This window comes from Dermacentor andersoni, chromosome 10 (genome assembly GCF_023375885.2).
Source record: "Dermacentor andersoni chromosome 10, qqDerAnde1_hic_scaffold, whole genome shotgun sequence".
Taxonomy (NCBI): domain Eukaryota; kingdom Metazoa; phylum Arthropoda; class Arachnida; order Ixodida; family Ixodidae; genus Dermacentor; species Dermacentor andersoni.
Window position 1 is genome coordinate 121333339 of NC_092823.1, and position 22262 is coordinate 121355600.

General features: G+C 43.6%; 1 protein-coding gene across 3 annotated transcripts in view; it reads right to left on the reverse strand.

The window, feature by feature from the left end:
• Positions 1–865: 865 nt before the first annotated feature.
• Nmdar1 (NMDA receptor 1) overlaps positions 866–22262 on the reverse strand; it is a 156058-nt gene continuing 134661 nt past the window's right edge. Inside the window, exons 19-20 of one of the 3 annotated variants that reach the window (XR_008615117.2) lie at positions 16720–16840; positions 11672–11757 (exon numbers count right to left, since the gene is read on the reverse strand). Coding sequence is in view for 2 of the 3 variants with exons in the window: in XM_050192424.3 (XP_050048381.1) it covers positions 21368–21748 (381 nt within the window). In the remaining variant the exon portion in view is untranslated. Of the gene's footprint in view, positions 11758–16719; positions 16841–19236; positions 21749–22262 lie in introns of those variants that run through there. The other 2 variants (XM_050192426.3, XM_050192424.3) reach the window with 2 other exon arrangements.

Genomic DNA, 22262 nt, shown 5'->3' on the forward strand with positions numbered 1-22262 from the left:
ATCGCCCATAGTTTGCGGAATACAAATGAACAAGAAGCTTAGAGCTGCTATGTAAATGCATGGGAACGGTGAAATCATTCTCCTCAGTACTCACTTCATCGAATTTGATGAGGTTTGCTGCAGTTAAATGGCAAAGTAGAAATCTACCTACCGCAGGGACCAAATTTATTAGTTAGCCCATTAATGTATGTACAAAATTAATTGTGCACCGCAAAATTAAAGAAAAAGATGGCCGAAGAATTACGTTTTCAGGTCTGTAACTCATCATTAAACAGCGATATTACAACTCCATAAACTGCACCGACTGCGCCATCTAATGCAGACAAAATTGATGTGCTATACACCGCTGAGGAATAAACCCCTAATTTGTATGTGAGCAGGAATTTCGCAAAACATTTGCAAGCATTGTAAAAATGTAAGTATAAAACTGTGAACTCATATATCAAATTTGTCTGCTTGAAATGCTGTAACAGATTCAGTTTACAGGACTGTGTAATTTGTTCTTGGTGCAGAGTTGCGAATTTGTAAGCTTCTTGCTTGATGTTTCTTTAAGCTTACCGATTTTCATGGAAACTTTAAAGAGAAATGTGTGGTGCTAGGTTAGGCTTCAGCTATTTGCGTTCGGTAGTGTTCAAGATTCTTTTTCAAGTGCAACACATTTCAGTCAAATCTGTAACATGGGCTGGTTGGATATTTTACATATATTTGATTAGGGAAATCGCAGTTGGCCTCAAGTTAAAGCTTCCTCTTAAATAAAAAAAATGAAGTGTAAATCTTAACAAGTACAAGCACTGTTACAGCCATGCCATTATTATTATTCCGTCAGTGTGTGTCTCTGCCTACAAAGAAGACAGAACAAAAATACTGCCAACAAGACATTGCTTTTTTTTATTACTTCATTCCTTTCATATCTAACAGCTCAGAGCAGCTCAACAGACAAGACGCGGTCACAGCATGACGCCGCCGCGTCTCAGCGGCGACAAATCAGTGACGTCATCAAGTCACAAATCTCGCGGACACTCGACAAACTCGTGAGCACAGCGAGAACACCGTCACGCGGTCCCCTCCCACGGCATCATTCGAACCTTCGGCGTCGCGAATACGCCGCGTTCTTCGTTTGGCACGGTCGCACATTTTTGCAATATTTTGCATGTGCATGAAAAGCAAGCACGCAAAACCGACGTAGACACAGACGTAGAGGAACATGGATATTCTTTTAAAAGGTGTTCAAGATGATCTAAGCACTAAGAGAATATTCACACGTAGGAGTACTTTGTGCGTCGTGCTGAACGAGAGCGTGCAATCGTCCTCCCCCCCTTACACACACACAAAATTAACATCGCGATGCTGAGCTTACCATTTCACTATAAAGAGATTCATGTTAGGCTTAGTAATTACTGTTTGCACGCATATTTTGTCCTTGGTTTTAGAAAGTATTAAGATGCCATTTCAATCGCATGGTTTATTAGTGGAGATTTTCCGCTGTATTGCCATTTGTGCATGGTATATTTTCGCGTGAATTCTGTGCGAGTAAGCTATCGCCCAACCCTTGCCAATTACGGAGTTCTAACTTCTGGATTCCTTAACATTGTAACCGTTCTTGTAATATTTTTACGAATGGACTTCAGCATCAAGTCTTGTAATATCATGCATGAAAGGATGAAAATCAAGCAAGAAAAAAAAATCATTTTGTGTATAGCAGCATGCAAACGCGTAGTTTCGTTAGGATAGCATGAAAGTGGCACTATGCACACGTACAAGTCTGAATATTTGTTCTTATCTCGTTGCTATCTTGTTTAGGTACAGAGGCAAGTTTGCACAGAGAAGATAGATGGAAGGACGCTCAACATGATGCGCACGTTGCTGAACGTTGCCAAGTGAACCGCAATCAACATTCTGTTTGGCTCTCACAAGGCTGGCAACGCATGCAGATGCACTTGAAGAAATAGCCGTTTCACTATCTCTCTATGTGACAGGCGAAGCGTAAAATGCACCCAGTTAAGAGCAATGAGATGCGTAGGAGAGGCCGAGCGAAGAGGATTTCATTCATTAAAGCAAAGTACGGGCATCTGAAGAGCCTTAATAACTTAATGAAAGTAATATTGTATCCGTGTAGTGACCCTCAGCATGTTTTTGTGTTAGTTTGTGCAATAATATTTCTTAAATTTGTATTTGATTTTTCGGCTTTAATGTTGATATCGTTGTCGTATTGGGAACCGGCTTAACTTCACCTGGCGATGCTTTTGGTGACCCAACTGGGCTGAATATGCCGACTATTTATTTGTCTGTGTGCTTTTTATGCAGCTGATTTCTTTTGAGCTTATCACGCTTTTATTACAGATTTTCGAAATTAAGTTGTTAATGCCTTATTGACTGGGTACAGTCTCAGGAACTGTAAAACGTACAATTTTTTTTTGTGTTAAATTGATTATATATGCGCGTTAGCGAAAAATGCTTCATTGTCGGAATGTTTTCTTAACACAGAAATCTTATCACCATTTCATCATTTAGCAATATACTGTTAGGCTAAAAATTGGCAATGAAATGGTTATCAAATTTTTCCATTTCAGCGTCGTTTAATTTAATCTCATTAATAAAGATACATTAGTACTGGAAGGATATTTGCTAATGTGTATTTAGTATACGTGAAGACAATGTACTCAGTTCTAGTTGCGTCTTTCATGTGTACCGTATTATCTGGCTCGTAGCACCGCTGATCACTGGCAGCATATAACTTCGAAAGTTCACACAGAACGTCACTGTCAGTGCTGATACAAGTTCAGGTTGCACAGACACGTGTCATCTTAAGCCAGAAGTCACTGCCTTCACATATCATTTCATCTGCGGCTAGGTACAATATACGCAAAGCGACAGTTCCCTTGCACATTCGTAGTTGGGTGGCTTGTCAATTGTGATTTGTCAATTGATTCGTTACTGTTGACTTGTCATAGAAGTTGCAACGTTGAATGACGCAGTGAGGCCTTTATGACTGAAAATTTGGCCCGTTTTCACTTTTTTTTAACGGTGGTACCGGAGCTCAGAATACTTGGCATTTTTTTCTGCTCAGGACAGTTCGGTGTGTGAAGCGTTCATTCTTTGCCACTTTCAGTAAAGAGCAATGAAACTGCCATTGCACATTATTCTTTCGGTAGTTTCCCTCCATGTCCAGAACTCAGTTTCTGCCGAGCGTTATACGTGGAAACGCTGACGTTTAAGCAAGCTTGGATAATAATTGTTGGCGCGAAGCCGTGTATCTATATACAACATTTCGGCATACAGACATATGTTTGTCAGAATGCGACATCACTTTACCAGCCAACTAAAAGGTTGCCTGCGAAGTGCGACAAGGTCACTTTTGACAAATGTGCATGTCTACGTATTGATACATATAAGCCAGCAAACCTGTGGCAATTCGCCATAGTTGAACCTCCTTTTATGCACCCCCCCCCCCCCCCCTTTTCGTTCATTCCGAATGCTAGAATAATCACAAACCCATCTTCAAATGAGGAGGGCCTCTCGTTCAAAGCACCGAAAGAGCGAGGAAGGAACACCGGGTAAAGTACACGTTATATAAATGCGGTAACAGTGAGAAACTACACTACTAGCGTCCCGACGCAAGCCGTTTCCTGAGCAGTTGCGCGCGGGACGTTTTGATCGGTCCATTGCTCGAGTTCTCTATGCTGGTCGCGACGGCGACCTCGAGAGAGAGAGAGAGAGAGAGAGAGAGAGAGAGAGAGAAAGAAAGGAAGAGAACACCTTCGTTGTAGGCCGGTTTCCCGCCGTGTAGCAACTACGTAGCAAAATACAGCGTTACAAGCGAGAAAGATGCGGCAGCTACGCACAACATTTCTATAAAACTATAAACAGTCTGTGCACGTGTAAACGTTCCGTATGCAAATCTACGTCCACTACAGCACGTGCGGCGGCGGCGATGGCGGAAGCGGCGTGCGTAATATGGAGCGGGCGATACGGGATAAGGCGTTTCCCGCCGCCGCCGCCGCCGAAGCAATGAGATAACACTCTATGTCAGCGTATACAAAGCACTTGAAGATTCAGCGAGAAAAAAACCCGAGCGACGTAACAGGACGAGGGGCACAACTCTTCTTGGTGAACGGCAGGTGGTGATAACTGCGTCGAGCTCCGTTTAGAATCGATCGCGTTAGCGACAGAAAATATGTACTTTGTGAGAAAGTACCATCGCCTAAGTGCGCAGAAAGACATTTAAATAGCTACTTGAATCAGGGAAGTGCAGATTTCTTGATTATACTGAGAACATTCTTCGATCTGGATCAACAATGGTCAAGCAAGAGATGCCTCAGGTTGGAGCCAACGTTTCGAAAAGAGGACCTGTTTTCAAAGATCCACTTTGTGGGAAAGCACCTTTGATAGTTTGATAGTGATCATCATCAGCAGTAACCAGGCTGATGATGATGATGATGATGATGATGATGACCTTGATAGTTACCACCACCTAAGTGCACAGAAATTTTCTGGGCGGCCACGTAGAGCAAGAAAAATGCTGGTTTATAATTATGTTTAGCACGTTCTTGTTTCTTCATTATTAGTCATCGAACCAGGGATGCCTCAGGTCAGAGTCAACGTTTAGACAAGAGGACATCGATGATGATGAAGTCCTCTTGTCTTGACTTTAGCTACAGACTAAAGAAGCTTGTATTTGCCCACTGCATGCTCAGCACTTAAGATCTCCCTCTTTCCATAAACTCTTCCCTTCTTCCCTCCCTTTTACTGTCACTCTTAATGATTTTTTCGCCTCAAAGCAGCGCAGAGACCTCTAATGTTGTTGAAAGAACATTGAGGCTCTATCACATTAAGCATGGATTGTGCGGTGCTTGAAGCTAATTCGCCTAAGGTTTTGCAGACACCGAATTACGAATAGGCGGCGTTGCACTTATATTACGCAGCTTTGTCTCCCAGAACACGGCCGTCTTAATCTAACATGAGGGCTGCTAGCTACGGAGGGAAAGTGGTGCGTTTCTCGGGCGCTGCGCAATCGTACCCACCTGCTAGTCATTGAGAAAGTCAGTATTTAAAGATCTACTGGCGTTAACAACGAGCTTGTTACGTGATGTTCAAAATTGGCTTAATACTTCAAGTTGCTCTACGTTAAGTGCTATAGTTTGTGCGCGTGCGTTGTGTGGAGTAAAGTTGCCATAACGCTAACAATGCCAAAGTCTGAATTTTCTTTCCCTTTTCGTGAAGCAGCGAGCAAACAATGTTTAGAAGCACATCCGAAAACCTTTCGTGCATATTTTCCGCGGAATAACTGGAGTTTTACATTAGAAACTGCAACAACCTAATTTTAGTGCAAGAAAGTTATTCACAGAAAATAAAGCGAAGGCTTCTGCGAAAGCACCGTGAAACGCCCGAACTTGCTCGAATGTATTCATTCGATATTCCTTTCTGTGCAATTCTGGGCAACGCCAGCTACTCAGCAAACGCCAAGATGGAATGAGCATCCTCAGCTTCCTTGTTTTTTTTTTTCGTGTATGCTTGTTTCCTACGTAACATACTTGGGTATAGTGTCACCGCATAAAGAACGGGCTTACTTGAAAGTTGAAAATAAAAAGTAGTTGCTTTAGCCAGCTATCTGTACGAGTCATCATAATGATTCATTACAGCCGAAGCTTTTGAGGGGGAAACATTGTCAATCGCCAAAGAATAGCACGAAGCTTTTCTTCGGTCGTGCCTAAACAGCTCTTGGCTAGTGCTAGTGACTAGCTAGAGCGTAAGTGCTCTTAGTTAGTGCAGCTGGTGCGCAATTTCTCACCCTCATGGTCAAAACTCATTTATTGATTATTAACTGTCTAATGTTGTTGGAAGGCTGGCGAGAAACTATGCCAGCCCTTCTAATATCATTACGACCGATAAGTCAATCGATCGAAACGAAGACGGCGCTTTATCACCACACGCCTCGAAGCGCGCCCTCGGTCCCATTCCGTCACCGCAGGCGATAAGTGTAGCAGCGAAACTGCGGCGAAGCATTCTCAGCGTGACGGCATGACTGACAGACGTATATTCACGGAAACGATAGCGTAAGCTCACGTATTCGTAGGAGCTTGTTTTGAACAAGCGAAGGTGGCGTCATTAGATGATGGTGCTCTGTGGCATTGAGTACAGTCGTGCCAAACCGACGATGACCCGCAGCGAAGCCTCCACAGGCGCACGATTCAAGTCTATTGAACACGCAATCCTTGACCGATGCGTAAATTTCCTGGCGAAGTAGTAATCACGTGAAATAGACTTCATTCGAACCAGCACAGGAAGCAAGCTCTGTTTCGGAGGACACATTCACAGAGCTTTTGATCGTCGTAATGCACTGCGTAGTACGTACTACCTGTTTTAACGAATGTAATGAAACTTTCTCGGAGGCAGTGCATTGGAATAATGCCTTTTTTCTTCAGCAACACATTAGTGGCGGCGAACGTAAGGAAATTAGTGAAAACAACCACTGAACTGATTACTTTTCGTATGTTTTCTAACTAGACAATTTATTAATATTGAGCAAACGCTACAATTATGGAATTGACGCTAGTAAACGTTGACGGCATGTTCACTTTGCAGAGAATTGAAAGAGTGGCGTCCGCTCACGAGAGAGAAGCTGGACAAGGTTGCGAATAACTTTGTTGACGATCATTCATTCTCCCGCAAGGCCTTGCTTGTTCAGTGCCGAACAAAATCATTTGGAACGCCAGTGTACTTCATGATGTGTGCTGGGAACTAATTCTCCGAAAGTAGCTCATTTCGCTGCTGTAGAAGTGGTCGGGAGGCACCGAGACTACATATGTTGTTTTGTATTTTGTCTACTTTACTAACTTATGACGTTACTTAATGAGATTTTTTTTTGTCAGCCACCAGCACAGAAATATTTCTCCTTTTACATTTCTTCTCGACATTACCTTTCATCGACTACAAAATATCTACTTAAAGAACGAAATATGCAGTCTAAGAGCCTATTCTCTGGACTGTGAATTGGTGGCTTCAGAGGGTTCCGAAAGGGGACTTCGATATTTGAACTGAGGACACGTTCAGATAGCTCTCCGTAAATACAGGCTATTCTCCCGAGTGCTTAGGCTTTCAGAAATCATGACCATAGAAGAAAAATGTTTTATGTTTACGCATGTTGAGACATTGCTTCGTCCATCGGATCGGCTTGGCAAGATCTTGCAACCGGACAAACACTGCAGCTCGCATTGGCTGAAGATATACAGACATATCCGGAGCAACGTGGGAAAGACGGAAATGCTTATGCGTTTATAGTGATATTGAGCTTCTTTTTTTTTGTTCAGCACTGACGTATTCTGGTACTGCCAAGGAAATTTGTTTATTTCGACGAACTCAAATATGTATCAGAATCCAGCCAAAAAAAAGAAAAAAAATAACAGCACTATCTCATTACTTCTTTTAGGTTGGAGTTGAATTAGACGAGCGTTACATTGCCTTTCTCATTTCCTGCATAAGTTATCAATGTTCCGTATGATTTCTCTAAAAGCTAAGCAGAAAAGGTAGAAGATAATTGTATAATGATCGAAACAAGTCATCATAGAAACAAATGGAAAGTGAGCAGAAATGGGCGCACTTGCTTGCAGTAAATATTTTTGACGTTTCGGTAAACTGAGGGCTTCTTTCATTCACTGTAAGCGGCCAACCACGTAAATTCGCAAATCTTCATCGCTGAAATGGTCGGTGGCTAAACGTATCGTCAGTCACTCTCCCTTTCGACATGGGACGCGTGTAACATACAGGAAGCAACCATCAGCAGTCAGCGTATTACTTGCTGAAGCGCGACACGAAAAACAAATGATACAAGCAAGAAACAAGCACTTCGTGTCGGAGAACACGCCCATCAGGGTGACGTTAGATTGGCGCCCAGGGCCAGGACAGTACTGTGGAAAATGGTTACGTCGTGACACTGTATAGTTATGAATGTTACTCTTCGTTCCTATCATCATGCTATCAAGCGACGAGGGAGTACCCTACGCGTCTACATGAAAACAATGCCGTTACTATAAGCACTCCGTCAAAGATATACTCACGCTGCAATAGATGAAAAAAGAAGAGAACGCCAAATAAACGTACGAATGAACGACCCAAAGCACGCTTACATAAATTTCTTTCTCAAGTGCTATGTGTATACCTCGAAGGAAACACTTCGCAGAGTATAGCTCCTATATAGTGCTATGGCTACGTGGCGTGCGTAAACAGTGGGCACGCTTGAGCCAAATAGGCGGAGATCTCGGGCCCCAAAGGCAAGAGCGAGCGTCTGTATCGACCATATAGTAGAAGGCCCTGAGATCTTATCGGCTCCTTACGACTGTAACTAGTCCGTCCAGCGTCACGCGTTAAAGGCAACACTCCCGAAGAGATAAAACGGGTAACATCGTGTTGTCGAGCGTTTCTTCCACCGGGAAGTGCGCTGTTGCCTGGATCTTCCCGAAAACGTTTTCTCTTGGTACGATATATAGCTGCATTGAAGCCGATAATGGACAGTGAAAACACGACTATTTGTATCCCTATGCGCGAAACTTCGTTTGTCTGAACAAACACTTAAGACAGCACGACAGTAGCATAAAGATGGCTCGTCTTTGCGTTTGCGACCCGTAAAGAACGATAACGTTGCGACCGTTGTGTTCGTAATGTCATACGACTAACTCGTACCCTTGGAATGCATACGCTAAAGCTAAGCTTGCTGTAAGGTCAACCTAGCATTTGTAGCTACTGTTTCTATATAGTTCGGCTATGTAGTATCATTCGATATTACGCGTAACACTTCATCCTAAAGATAGAAACTTTTTTTTTTCAACGCTGCGCAAACGTACTGGACCTGCACTCTGAGCTATTCGCATGAAATGAGAGAAAGAAGACAAAGAGCACCGAGCGGTTAAATGCAGTTTTGTGGATTACGCTGTTTCACTCGCGCTATTTCTTGAGGATATCTTATAGAACGCTCTAACCGTAACAATACATTTGTTATTGTGCTTCAGAGTTTTCAAGGGACTGAAACGCTCGAAAACCGTCAGCCCGCGGCGTAAGATTTTCAACAAGAATTCTTTCTTTTTGCCTCACTCTACTGTAAACATTGGCCTCGCCAAAAGCAGCTAGGTGGGATTATATCAGCTAAGCGTGTTTAACCGTGTTGAATGCGTGTGCTAAGTTGAATGTTGGGCACGATGAAGGATGTTTTCAAATCCTACAGAACATTTATAGCAAGGGAGTGCGCAGATCCTAGGATAGTTTTGTTAATTTTGTTAACGTCCTCAATAAACTGTTTAATACGCCACCCTGAAGGCTGATTCAACCCGTGAGCACAGCCAGTGTATTTGTTACTAAATTAGCTTCCGCAGCACGGCGAAATTCTGTCCATCGTATTCCGCACAAGAACTCATTGTTTCAATATGGTAACATGATACCACTTTCGAAGCTATAACGCATGTTGGTTGAATAGCATGTGACCATGTCTGCCACAATGGCCTAGAAGCTTTATCGTCACTTGAGCCCTTACGTTATGTGCAATCTTATTTGCGAACAGATATTCGAAATCGGAAAGTCCGCGCGATCGTTAACTAGAGTTTTGGATAGTTATCTAATCACCTATTTCTTGTCAAGGCTAACGCGTTTGTTAATAGCTACAGCACTTAAATTTTTGCTGTCACACCTACTTATAATGTGCACAGCCCCTTGTACATAACTATAACGAAGTACTGGGCACAAATGAGAAAACTGAAGCATGGACACCTGCTTCGATGTGTTTCTTGCTTTTGTCTATTTTCGTGGAAACGATGTAAGTGTTTGCAGTACATTTTATATCAATTCGATTCAATGCGAGGTTTCTCTGCTAGAAAAAATTGATGTCAATTCGCATTTGTTATGCACTGTGAAGCCACCTAAGTGCCTCTAACAAGTCAATGTAGCTGTTCGTAGGCGCCGTGTAAGTTCATACTCTGATAGGTGGTATATAATTTGCTAAATATAAATTCAAAGTTTCAACAGATGAAAAATCTCTCATCGAAGCAGACGACTCATATCGGCTTAAACAGGTATCCTAATTTGAGACTAGCATGTACAAGCAGCTACAAACCGGCGACAACTTCGTCATAAAACAGTTGAACACTCTCTTGTCCAAAGCTACTACCGGCGTTGGTGATTGTGGCCTCAATTTCTTTTATTACATTTGTTGTGTCGTTATTTACGGACTACACCCCGCGTCAGACTTGCACACCACTGGCGTTACGTGGAACGCAGTACTCGGGCTTTGAGGAAATAACACTCTGAAGATTTCTTCCTTGAAATATTGAAAATGAAAGACATACGTCGGGGCGACTTTCTGCGATACTGAGGCTAGAAACTCGCCCTCGAGATGGCAGCACTAGTGTCAGTACGGCACGGCTTTAGAAACCGTCAGTTCGGAATGAGCCGTTTTGGGGAGTAAAATAACTTTCACACGGCGCGCACTGAATCCTGTAATACGGTGCACACTGTAGATATAGCGCAAAGCGTAAAACCTCGACATTTAAACAGGTGTGGCCTGCAGATTGTAGTTCAGGAAGAACAAGAATATGGACACCTTTACGTGCGAAATAAGTTCGTTAGAGGCTTTCTTTACCATTCCTTTTGGCGAGGTCAATGAAGTTTACGTGACTCTGGTTGACGCATCAGGACAGATGGGAAATCAATATGGAGGTATGACTTAAGAGCGAGATATCAAAGAAAAAAAAAACAGTAAAGGGTAATAAACCGCGAAAAATAAATTTGTCTAAAACAGCCTCATTGCGTAACGAGGAAGAACAAAGGGCTGATCTCAGCATTTGATTTAGATAGCCTAAATGTATTAATGTATGATTATTGGGTGTTTCCGTTTAAATAGGAGGTTAACGATCGTTATGGTTCGGCCCGGAAGCGAGACAAATACGCCCAATGCTATCAGCCGTTACTGAAGAAAACAAACGATGGCATTATAATCGGAAGGTTCTCATCAGACGGCTACGTTTCCAGACACCGAGTGATCCCAAGCCTGCTTAGCCCAAAGTTTAGGGTGAACAGCTAAATTGTATTCATCTGTGCTCATTCAACATTCCCATTCAACCGCGTAGTCCTCTTTTGATCTCGAAAAACGACAATAACGGCTCATTTTGTAGTTGTATGCCTTATTTCCATGATTAGAGCGAAAAAGACCGCCTACAAATGTTGCGATAAGTGTAATTCAATAAAAGCGATGATGATGAGAACGTTTACCACCACCTATGCGGCGAAGGGCTTGTCGTAAGCCAAAGTGACGATCCCTCATGACCTGAGGTCGTAAAGACCCCTTAATTGAGGGGTTCAAGAGGATATTCACGATCGTTACGGTTCGACTCGAAGGCGAGACAAGTGCGCCCGTCAGCTGTTATCGCTAAGAAGAAGTTAAGGAAAAAGCGAAAGACGCTCTCCTCATCAAACGGTGATGTCGTACGACTCCGAGTCACCCCTGAGCAGGTACCGGACGTGGCCCGCCGTGCGCATGCGCAGTGCTGCCGGCGACGACGCCGGCGGCGGCGGGGGCGGCGGCGGAAGAAAGAAGGACGACGGCGGCGGTCCCGCCGACGACGCCACCTGGTGGTGGTACTGGCGGCCGGCGGCTGAGCTCGCTGCTGGCGACTCGAGCATTCCCAGCAGGCCCCGCTCGGTGGTAAAGGGCTCCCGGCCGTTCGCCTTCACGCGCCGAGTCTGTAGCGGCATGGTGGACCGGAGCGTGCGCCGCTTCTGCGGGAACACGTGACCGGACCAAAGGGTGGGGGGGGGAGGGCAGAAGGCGCGGGGGGGGGGTTCATGTCACGCAGCTGCCAACGTGCCACCAGACACTCCGTTTAGGACACATAAAAAGGAAATGCAGGGTGACTATAGCCAGGCGCACTTCCGGTTTGCTGCCCTACACTGGGGGAGAGGGGCGGCGCGGGGGGGAGAGGTAGGGCATAAGAAAGCGCGATGGTAGTTCTTTCATGACACACAGCTGCGAACGTGCCATCAGGTACTTTGTTTAGAGAGACAGATAAGAAGGAAAGGCAGGGAGATTAACCAGGCGCACTTCCGGTTTGCTACCCTACACTGGGGGATAAGTGAAGTAAGGACCAAAACAGAAAGAAATGTGGAGAGAACACCAGTTGAGTGCACACGTGAAATCGTTTTTCGCTTGTTGTTTGCGCATAATTTTTTTATGCTGCTGCATTTGCTTGCATCTGCATTTTACAATGCAACGGTTGTGATTGTAAATGACTAAATGTGTTCTTATTCAGTTATTTGTCTTACGTTGGGATGTTTTTCACAGTAAAAAAATGTTCACTACTACTTTATGTTTTGCAGCACTGATCAACTTTTGGTTGTTCATCGAACCAAAAATGTAACGCTCCTTCCCTCCTACGTTATGTCCCACGGGCCGTTAGGGCAAAGGACAGAGAAAGAAGTGTAGAGACAAGAGGTTTCGTGGTTCTGCACATTCGATCTCTGTTCGCATGCCATGTACCACCTACTTGGTGCACCATTACGCATAGGAGCACCAGGTTTGCCGTTCAAACCGGTATATTACGCCATGTACCAGCACCAGATGGGTCAGATTTTTGAACAGGGGAGTGTCAGCAGACAGGTAGACAAAAAAGTTCAGATGAAGAACATAGGCACAGTTGAAGTTAGAGCGCTCCACCAACTTGCTTCACGTTCGTCTACGTCTTCCTTTGAATTCGTGAAGAGAGCTTCAAGGAGACATAGAGAAATAAATTTGTAGAGGGAGACATAAAAACAGTTCAAGGGCAGGATGCTTCAACTTTGTCAATGTCTCCCTCAAAGGTTATTTTCTATATCCCTTTCTCTTTGCTGGCCACTTCCTGTTAAAAAAAACGTGTACCTAATTCGCCAAAAAAAGCGGTCCTCTTTAGCACGGGTTAGATTGTTCGTAAAACAAACAAAAATGTTATGTTTCAACATAACGCAATTGCATTGCGTACCGCTACAGCTATAGCCAGAGACTGGTGCAGATTAACGGACCAGTCGGGTGTAATTCCAGACCGTGTGTTGTCAGAGTGGCCAATAACATTCCTGCCTAATAAAGGAAATTCCTGTTGAATGCGTAATGTACAATTAATACGCGTTTCGCTCATTAATTTGTCATTGTTAACGTTACTTCCAGTGCTTAATTTCACATTATTTGTATGCTGTTACAAGATGTGCAGCTGTGGAACATGAACCTGGTACTAGCCATCTCAGCTGTAGTGCCCTACACTGTCTTGAGACTGTGATGCGATGCTAGTTATGTATTAATAAAAAATTTAATTGTGGCTGCGCTGCTGTAAAGAAAGTACCATGAGGTGGATTATTCTACGCAGTGCCTATGTAGCAAATGAATTTAGGCGAAATTCAGCTTGAAATTTTTACAGTGGAATCACAGTTTGAACACAGATTAAACGCTTCTTTTCACATTATCGAAGAGAGCATCCAATGTGTGCTGCCTGTACCCCGCACACGCCCTGTACGTAGATGGCCTCAATCTAGTGCCATGTATCATATGTCGCAAAATTTCCAAAATCTATAGAGCTCAATGCCGTATTGGTAATAAAGCCTCGTGACAACTATGGTTATCAGCACTGACTGAATAAATAGTGTATGCAGGAGTGAACATCTAACAGTATGCCCCGATATACTTGCTGATTGCTGGCGTGAAGCTGAGTGCTGGCGTGAAACGAAATTGTTCGGGCCAGCCGACACGACAATGTCGACTGGCAGTGTCGTCAGTGACAGTGTCAACATCACAGTGCCAATACGGCATTTTTTCGTCCGCCGTCGAGGGCTATAGCTTGAAAAATTTTGTGAAAGGTAGTTGGTATGTTCTATTTGTCGTTCCAGACTGTCGAGGACTGCAAAAGGCACTGCATTCAGCCAATGAGCGTTGGCGTACGCGGCCTCTCGCACAGTCCAGGGCAGTCTGGGACGACAAGTCGAAGAGACCCGGTACACGGCCTGCACATGTTACCTGTGACGCATAATAAAAGCTGCTAGTACGCACTATGCGGAGCTCTGTCTAAGTTGAGGTTTTGCTTATGAAGCGTTCTTCTTGTTCCGCAATCGAAATTGGCAGAGACGGTAACGCGAACACGTTAGAACAAACAAAAATGTGATTCTGTGTTTCCGCGTTCGTCACTGCGTGAAACACCAGCGTGATTGCTTCACTGACGTGCAGTTTTGACGTAGTGCATGTTTGATGACCGTTTACCCAGTGTGTACGCACAATTTAGTTATCGAGCCAAGGGTCAGTGCTCTACCTTACTTCTTGTTCAAAATCCAATATAAATATGTTGATGGTAATTTTCGGTATCAGTGATGGTAGTTGTACCAGGTAGAATCGCCTTTTTGTACATAAAGCGCACGATACGCTAGCTGTATTACCTGTAAGATTCTTGACAGCTAAAATTAAGCAGAAAGTTCCAAGCGAGAAGCGCAAGATATGTGCTCTGTGAAAGGGACGGACGTTAATATGATTAGGACGTTCACCTTTATGTGCAGTCCGTTTCTTCGCTTTTGCTTGATCTGTCCTGTTTCGGGTCTGACTTGCTGACATCAATACACGCTTCACTTATGAGGGACCACCGGAATAACTGTCGAAGCACTTGGGCGTAAGCTTCTGTTCCGTGCACGCGTCAAGGCTGGCTTCACCACAATAGCGGACCTAGTGAGAGTAAGCCAGCTTACGCGCTTCCCGCCGTGTTACGTGGGATTGTCCGCATACCGGAAGTGTTCATGTGTCTATACAGTGTAACCTTTAACGTTTCACAATGCGGTAAGCTACTGTAATTTTTCAAGTGCCATGGGTCGAAGTGGTAAGGAAAGGTGCAGGAATAGACATACGCTGGCGTGGAGGGCGTTGTTTTAACTGTATGTTGGAATTGTAAAATATGTCTTACTGGTATTTGTTATCTGTTTCTTAATTGCAAGTTTATCTGATATAATATGATGTTTCGTTGCGCCATATTCTTGCATTAAGTTTTTTGTATTTAGTAACAGGAGCCTTTTCCAATGGTAGCTCCTTCTCTATATTGACACATCCGTGTATTCAATACATTCCATTAATAAACGACTGATTGTATAATTGAGCCAAGCACTGTTATTGGCGACATAAGTGGAAAGCATAAGACCATCAGCCGTGACAAAGTCGGAGATTTCTTCATGTTAAGAGCGGGGAATAAGCAGTGTTACTATCAGGGCACTGTACTTATGTACACTAATAGCAAAATGGCGCCTATGTGAAACGGACCAACCAATTAACATTAAAAAAACTATTGCTGCAAAAGTAAGATTTGGAACTTGGCTCGCCTGATGCGTGCTGAGAAAGTTCTCAAGTTCGAAGAACCCTATTTGATTTCTCAGGTAAGGACGCTTAACAGGCTGGAAATAAGCTTACACGAATTCTCTATTACAATGGTTGAATTGGTCTCCAAGCTCTCGCGAACCGGTTTGTGGGACGCCTGCCACTTCAAGAACCCTGTAAATGGCTTCAGCGCGTGTAGTGGTGCCATACATAGCGTGCTACGGCTTCGGTGACTCACCGTTGTGTATACTCACCGTCATATGGCTTGACCAGTAGTCTTCATTGTCTTCGATACAAGTTGCCATATGTGGGAGACTCAAACAAGCGCCTGACATTCAACAACACTTGTGTTCTCGCCGCGCTTCGATGGAACGAAAAGAATTCATTCACCGTGCTCGTCGAAATTATATTTCGACGTCTCGGTATGAAAATCTGGGTTTTCGTTTTTCTGTTAGATGCACGTGGACCAGTGTTTGCATTATCATGCTTAGCAATTGGTATCAGCAAGTCTTCTCATGCCTGCATTGCGACATCTAAAGAGTTAAATGCAAAGCTGGCGTTTACAATGTGAACAGTCTCGTTCTCGTGATTTTATATGTGCTGCGTTACAGATACTAGCATTTTAGTACTTTTCGCAATAACGTGGTTATTATGTGATGATTTATGGTAATTATTAAATATTTTTGAAGGGCTTTTGAGAACGACGACATTATTTCAGTACCTGTTTCTTATTTCTGCACAGTTTAAGGAAAACCAACGCCTCAGAAGAGGTGCAATAAATAACGTACTGATTAGTCAGAAGGTTAGCATCCATGTTTTTGGTTTAGTTCGTAGGTTTCTTGCTCAATGCTCATCTTGACTGTTGTGCGAAGAAGTCGCAAATGGTCTGGCATGTGATACGTGATGATTCGTCGTACAAGACGCCCCCATAAGCATTTACGACACTCTAACCAAAGTGCTTGCTACACAATACTCTCTTCGTCAAACACTAACGAGGGCACGAGAGGTCATCGTCATATGCCGTTCTCTAAATTTCCAGGACAAGTCATACCGCAAGTAAGAATACACAACTCTTCTAGAAAAACGCTCTTCCTTCAGAATAGCGTTTCCGCGATAAAGAAAAAAAAACACAAAATCGAATCGAGATGCAGTATGCATTCCGCAGCCAAGGATGAAAGTAAACTCTATGGCAAGGCAAAGAACACGAGCAGAGGGGGTGACAGGCAACCGTGGGGAAGGTAACAAAGTAAGTCGACAAAGTAACCAAGAGCGGCTTTCTAGAAAAAGAAAACGAAGTGGCGGGCGTCTCTACGTGCCTATAGGCCTATGGTCTACGCAGTCTCTAAGCTCTACGCCAAGAAGTGGAATCTTACCGGTGTACACACTTTAGGAGATAGAGAATCAATGATTGAGCAGTGAATCGCGGTCGACCCGTCACACCCTCTGTCGTATGAGGCGTGCTGCCGCTCGAGATGTGCCAAACCGCTGTCTCATCTATATTGGTGAGGAAGGCGTACGGGGATCGCCTGTTAGGATTGGCATTCACTGCCTTATCGGGTGTCGAAGCGCTAGAACATTGTTGCAAGTGTCATGGATGAGAGTGGTAAGGCAAGCTGTTTTAACTGGCATATCCTGAAGAGAAGGACCGACGTTTCGGTATTCAAATGCATGTATGAGAGTAGCGTTAGGTGGGGCCCATGTCCTTCCCCATTGAGATTGACTTCTGTCTTTTTGAAAGTGAACCATGAGAAATATTGAAAAAAAAATGCAGTTCTATCTTGATACCAAATGAATCCAGCGCCACATATTGTTGCCACCAGCTTTTGAGAACACAAATACTACTTTGTGTGAAAAATTGCGTCATCAGCGTCGATAAAAAGATGTTCGTGAGTACATTTCTAATGACATGATATCCCGGATGAAGAATCGAGGTAAAGCTATTCGCTCAGTTTCCTTTATGCATTTTTGTAAACAATAATTTTTGCTTGAACAAACCCGAGAGATTTCGTACGTGACAATAAGTACAGCGCGAGGAAGACAGAACGGGTACGACTACAACGCACACAATGCCGTACTGTCCTCCTCGTGCTGTATCTATAGTCATGAGCCACCAAGCCAAACCTTCCACGCTATTTGTCTGTGTACATACAGATGCTATTGTTCGTATGTACCTGCGTCACTTCATAAAACGATTTTTTTTTCAGTTTCGCAAGTGCATTGCCTGGTACTAAAAACCGTCGCTTAAGAACATCGGTTGCCGGTCTTGGGACATAGGAGTCTATCAGACACAGAGAAGCACAATTTTCTTTTTTATGCAACGAGGTGATCATGGTGTGTGATTGCACGTCGATTTAGCTTGGCAAACTGAACCAGCATTGACCAGCATTGGGCCCATGATGATTTCACGTAGCAGGAGCATTTTCACTAGGAAGATATTGTATGGCAAATGAGTTGATGTGCCATATGGTAGCAAGAGTAACGTTGACAGAAGAACTGCATAAATAAAGAACGCAGTTTTTTTTATTGATACACAAATCACATTTATTGCTGCAGCACAGCTCTGACGGAGCTGGTGTGCTTAGAAATGGCTGATCAAGCAACCTCACCAACTTGGTGTATAATACCGTTTTCTTAGTAACTACAAGGATTAGTGCTTCAAGCACAAGCACGTATTGGTATTGCACTGACGATGGCGGGGTCCCGGTTATAAGAAAAGAAAAGGCACTTCTGTACCTGGCTTTTCTTGAGCGTCTGAAAGCACTTGTTCTATCATGAAGCTCATTGTTGTTTTTATAAGGTCGGTATACTTTGACGTAAATACGGCATGGTATGTGCAGATTGACGATCTCTTAAATGTGTTCTGAAACTGCGAAACTGACCAAAATTAGCAGTAAATTATCACTGGAGCTTACAACGGGAGTTTTCCGAGAGGACATAGTTCCGAGAGGACAGCTGTCCACTGGCTTTCACATGGAAGATCAGGAATCACACCAAGGTATTTAGAAAATTGACGAACCGTGCCCCGTTTTCGACATAATATGCAACGCTGTGGAAGCTACGCAAGTACGGTCACGAAAATGTATCACCCATGCTTCGCTGCTCGTGCCGTCTACGCTTCCCTGCGCGCCTGTGGTGTTTTCTCGCGCGAGCATGCAAGTGAGGCTGTCGGGGTGAGCTGCAAATAAAACTCGAAAAGAGAAACAACGAAACGCAAATTTATCTAAAACACTTCATCAGCCGTATACCACTGTTTGTTTCTAAAGAATAAAGCTTTTTTTAGTTCAATACTGACCTGATATAAAGAACATCTTCGCACAGTCGCAGTAAGGAAACATCGTGCTATGTAAAAGTACCAACGTAGCCACTGCAAAAAGTCTCTCTAGCCTCCACAGCATTGTACATGTCTGAAACGGAGTATAAGTTGTGGTCATAAGACGAATTTATTTGAATGTGTTCCTTGGGGGGGGGGGGGGGGGGGGGGGTAGGAGGCTCCTTTGTCTCGTGTTACCGGACAAGTCACGCGCTGTTGTGGCTCTGTGGCTAGGCACCCTACTGTTGAATACGAAGCTGCGGGTTTAATTTCCGGTTGTGGTGGCAGCATTTCAATGGGGGCGGAGTACGAAAACGTCCGCGACGCGTTCTTTGAGCACATGTTAAAAGTACCGCAGGTGATCAAAATTATTTCAGCGAGCTCCACTGTGATGTCTAGCTCTGATTGCATGTTCTTTGCTCTGGCATGCTGAAACCCCGTCTACCTATAATTGATTCAATGATCACATCACGAGAACAAGAAAATTGCCACCACTGGACTGTTTTGCTACATTTTGAACGCTCATAAGGTGTCAGAGATGTGCCAAGGTGAAGCGGACAAAAAATAAATCAGACAAATGTTGCATCAAAAAAACATTTTTACTAGATAGAATCTCAACGAAGAATTGTACCAACAAGTGACATAAAATTTACAACAACAGAAACAAGCGAAACAAGTATTGAAAATGCACAACATAACAAACCTGTAACACAAACACGTCATAAACGCCAAACAAACGACAATTCTAACAATATTTAGAAGGAAATGTCCATGTGAACACAAGTAATGAAACTGTTTGACAAACAAATGCACAAATAAAAAATCAGATTACGACTTCCGTTCACAAGTATCAGATAATAATTGTCTGTTTACTGAAGGGAAGCACTAAACTTTCTGCCTAAAAAAAGTATTCTCTAAAGATGTGTTTTCGGAATCAGAACTATAGGCGGCGTAAGTTATCCAGCAGACCTCTATTTCTGCTTAAAACACAATACTTATAACCGCAACGTTGAGGTGCTAACCCAGCTTTTCATAAAGCTCAATCTCGTCAGGGAAACTCACCAGAGAAAAGAGTCTGGCCAAGAAATATTAGCACAATAAGATCTGTATCACGATCTACAAGGCCTAAATACACTGTTCGAAAACATCGGAAAGGGGGTCGAAACTAATAAAGATGTTATTCTTCCTATCAGTGGCCATGCTTGTCGGAAGATCTTGCTGTTCGTAAGTTTTTGACGCCACCAGCGCCTGACCGGGTTCGATAGAAGCACAATAGATGCTCTCGCTCTGCGTTATTATTCAGCTTCAAATAACCTTACTGTTTATACAATGAGGCGTTTAAGACTTTTCTGTAAACCTCACTCCAGGTGACCGGAAGCTAGGCCCTCACGATGTCATTCCTTGTCTAGGAGGCGCTTGGAGCGCTTGTAAAACGTGGGGATTTGATGTGTATGTTGCCTCTGGAAGCTTGAAACCTACATGTTCGGAGCTTGCTTACACCCTCGGAAGGATTTCCTAGCTGCCCAACTTCCTTCAAGTAATGTGTTTAAAGCCGTATTCCAATCCTACAGGCAAGCGGACCCCACGGATTGAAACTTATCGGTATCCTTAAAATGACCATCAAATATAGTAAAATATGATGGGCATATATTCGAAGTTTCGAATCATAATGGAATACTACACACTAGCTGTTCGTATTCGTATTCTTAAATTATTCGGTAATTTCGAATATCAAAACTAATCGAGTCTTTCGCAAATACCGAATGACAATGTCTGGTTGCTCTTCTCCGCATGCTAAACAATGTATAGCAAATCAACAGAAGTGAGGCAACAACAAACGTTTTCGAAGCAGTGCAGAAACAAAATGGCCAATGAAAGTCTGTTTTTTTCGGTTTCGTGGCAGAAGCCCACATGATAACTTATGATTCTGGTAGTATGTCACTTAGTGATTTTGGAAGCCTATTCAATAACAGTTATATCTGTTACGCTACAACGCTCTCGAATTGTAGCGTTTGTTCACGCTCTAAAGTTATTTGGAGGCTGTTCGTGCAGTTACATTAAAGAAAATTTTGAGTTTGTTTTCAAAACTGATCCTTTTCAACCTGTTTTTTTTTGCACTAGTAGATATAGGCGTGCTACCTAATTATACCGAAAGAAATATTCCTGCAGTTAATGTGTGTGCCTCCATTTGCGTATTCGATACTCGACCTCTACTATTTGTATTCGATAAAGATGATATTCGCCCGCCTTTAAAATAATAAATTGGACTAGACTGGTAAAGTACTCTTTGTGCAAAATAGTGTATTGCTAGTGCAGAAGGTGAGGCTAAGCTTCCTGTTCTTGAATTTCACAGGCAGACTGAGATGTCAATGCGGTCAGTGTGACGTCGTCAAGGTGTTTTCGCCCATTTTGGGCTATTTCAGTGCTAGAAAAGTTGACAGAAGCTACCACATTCAGCCTTGGCCTGCCTATAATATTAATCAGTGCAGCCCTCACTTATTTATAATAAACGCTTCAATACCTCCTAAACAATGCTATCACAATATGCTACCTCACGGTTAACGGTGAGTGAACTTCAAGGTGGGGACACGACCTTAATCTTCCGTTTCCTGCTTAATTATCGCTACTCAGACCTACGCTCACGGTAAGAGTGACCTATTCAGCGTTTCAAGGATGCAAACTGTCAATCTAGAATGACAACTTCTGGCTCTTCAGTGCACCATTGAAGCAGGAGACGACGCCTCACGTTTCAGCTTAACAGCCGCAGGGCGGCTGTTCGCAGCATTGTCATCGCTGTGGCTAGAGTCAGTGTCTCGACTAGAACTTTGGCATAAGTCTCTGCTAGAGCTTCGTTCTCTGGCTGGTCGCCTTCTTCGTCGCCTTCTAGCTTTGCTCCCGGGAATTTCCAGGAACGAAGGCTCAGTGTTGGTCCCCACGGTTCTCGTTCGAGATGCTGCGAGCACATCGAGATTCTTCCACATGTGCGACAGGGGCTGAAGCTGTGGCTGCTCCGCGAGCTTTTCCTTGTCACCTTGACGGTTAGGCCTGGGGCTCAGGTCGTAATAAGCTTCGGGGTTCCAGTCCTCCCAGTGCTTCGACACATCAAGGGAAGTTTGTTCGCAACACAGGATAGAAAATAAAAGAAATGAAAGAAAAAGAACGAGTGAGAGAAGGATTAGAAGCAACAAAACGAAACAAAACAAAATGGCAGAAAACAAAGGCTTCTAGCATAAACCTGCGATTGAAAAAACTTGTAAGACCATGTTGACGTTTCTTTTGCACAGGGTGCCGCTGACGCAAATGCTTCTGCTCATTAATCGGTGATTCGATCAGGAGCATAGACGAACTTTCGCTAACAAGGCAGACTTACTGTACACCTTGATGAAGCCTTTGTGTCGGCTTCAAGGCAGTATTGACAGTATCGGGGTACCATGTAACAATACGAAAGGAAACCTATTGAGACACATGAAAGGAAACCAATGGTCTCTTGTGCAAATGAGCAATGATTATAAAGTGCACGGGCTAAATTTATTGAGCCGTGGTTTGTTAACTGAGGATGGCCATGGCAGAAAATTTGCCAATCAGGAGTTTTTTATTCGCGCGACG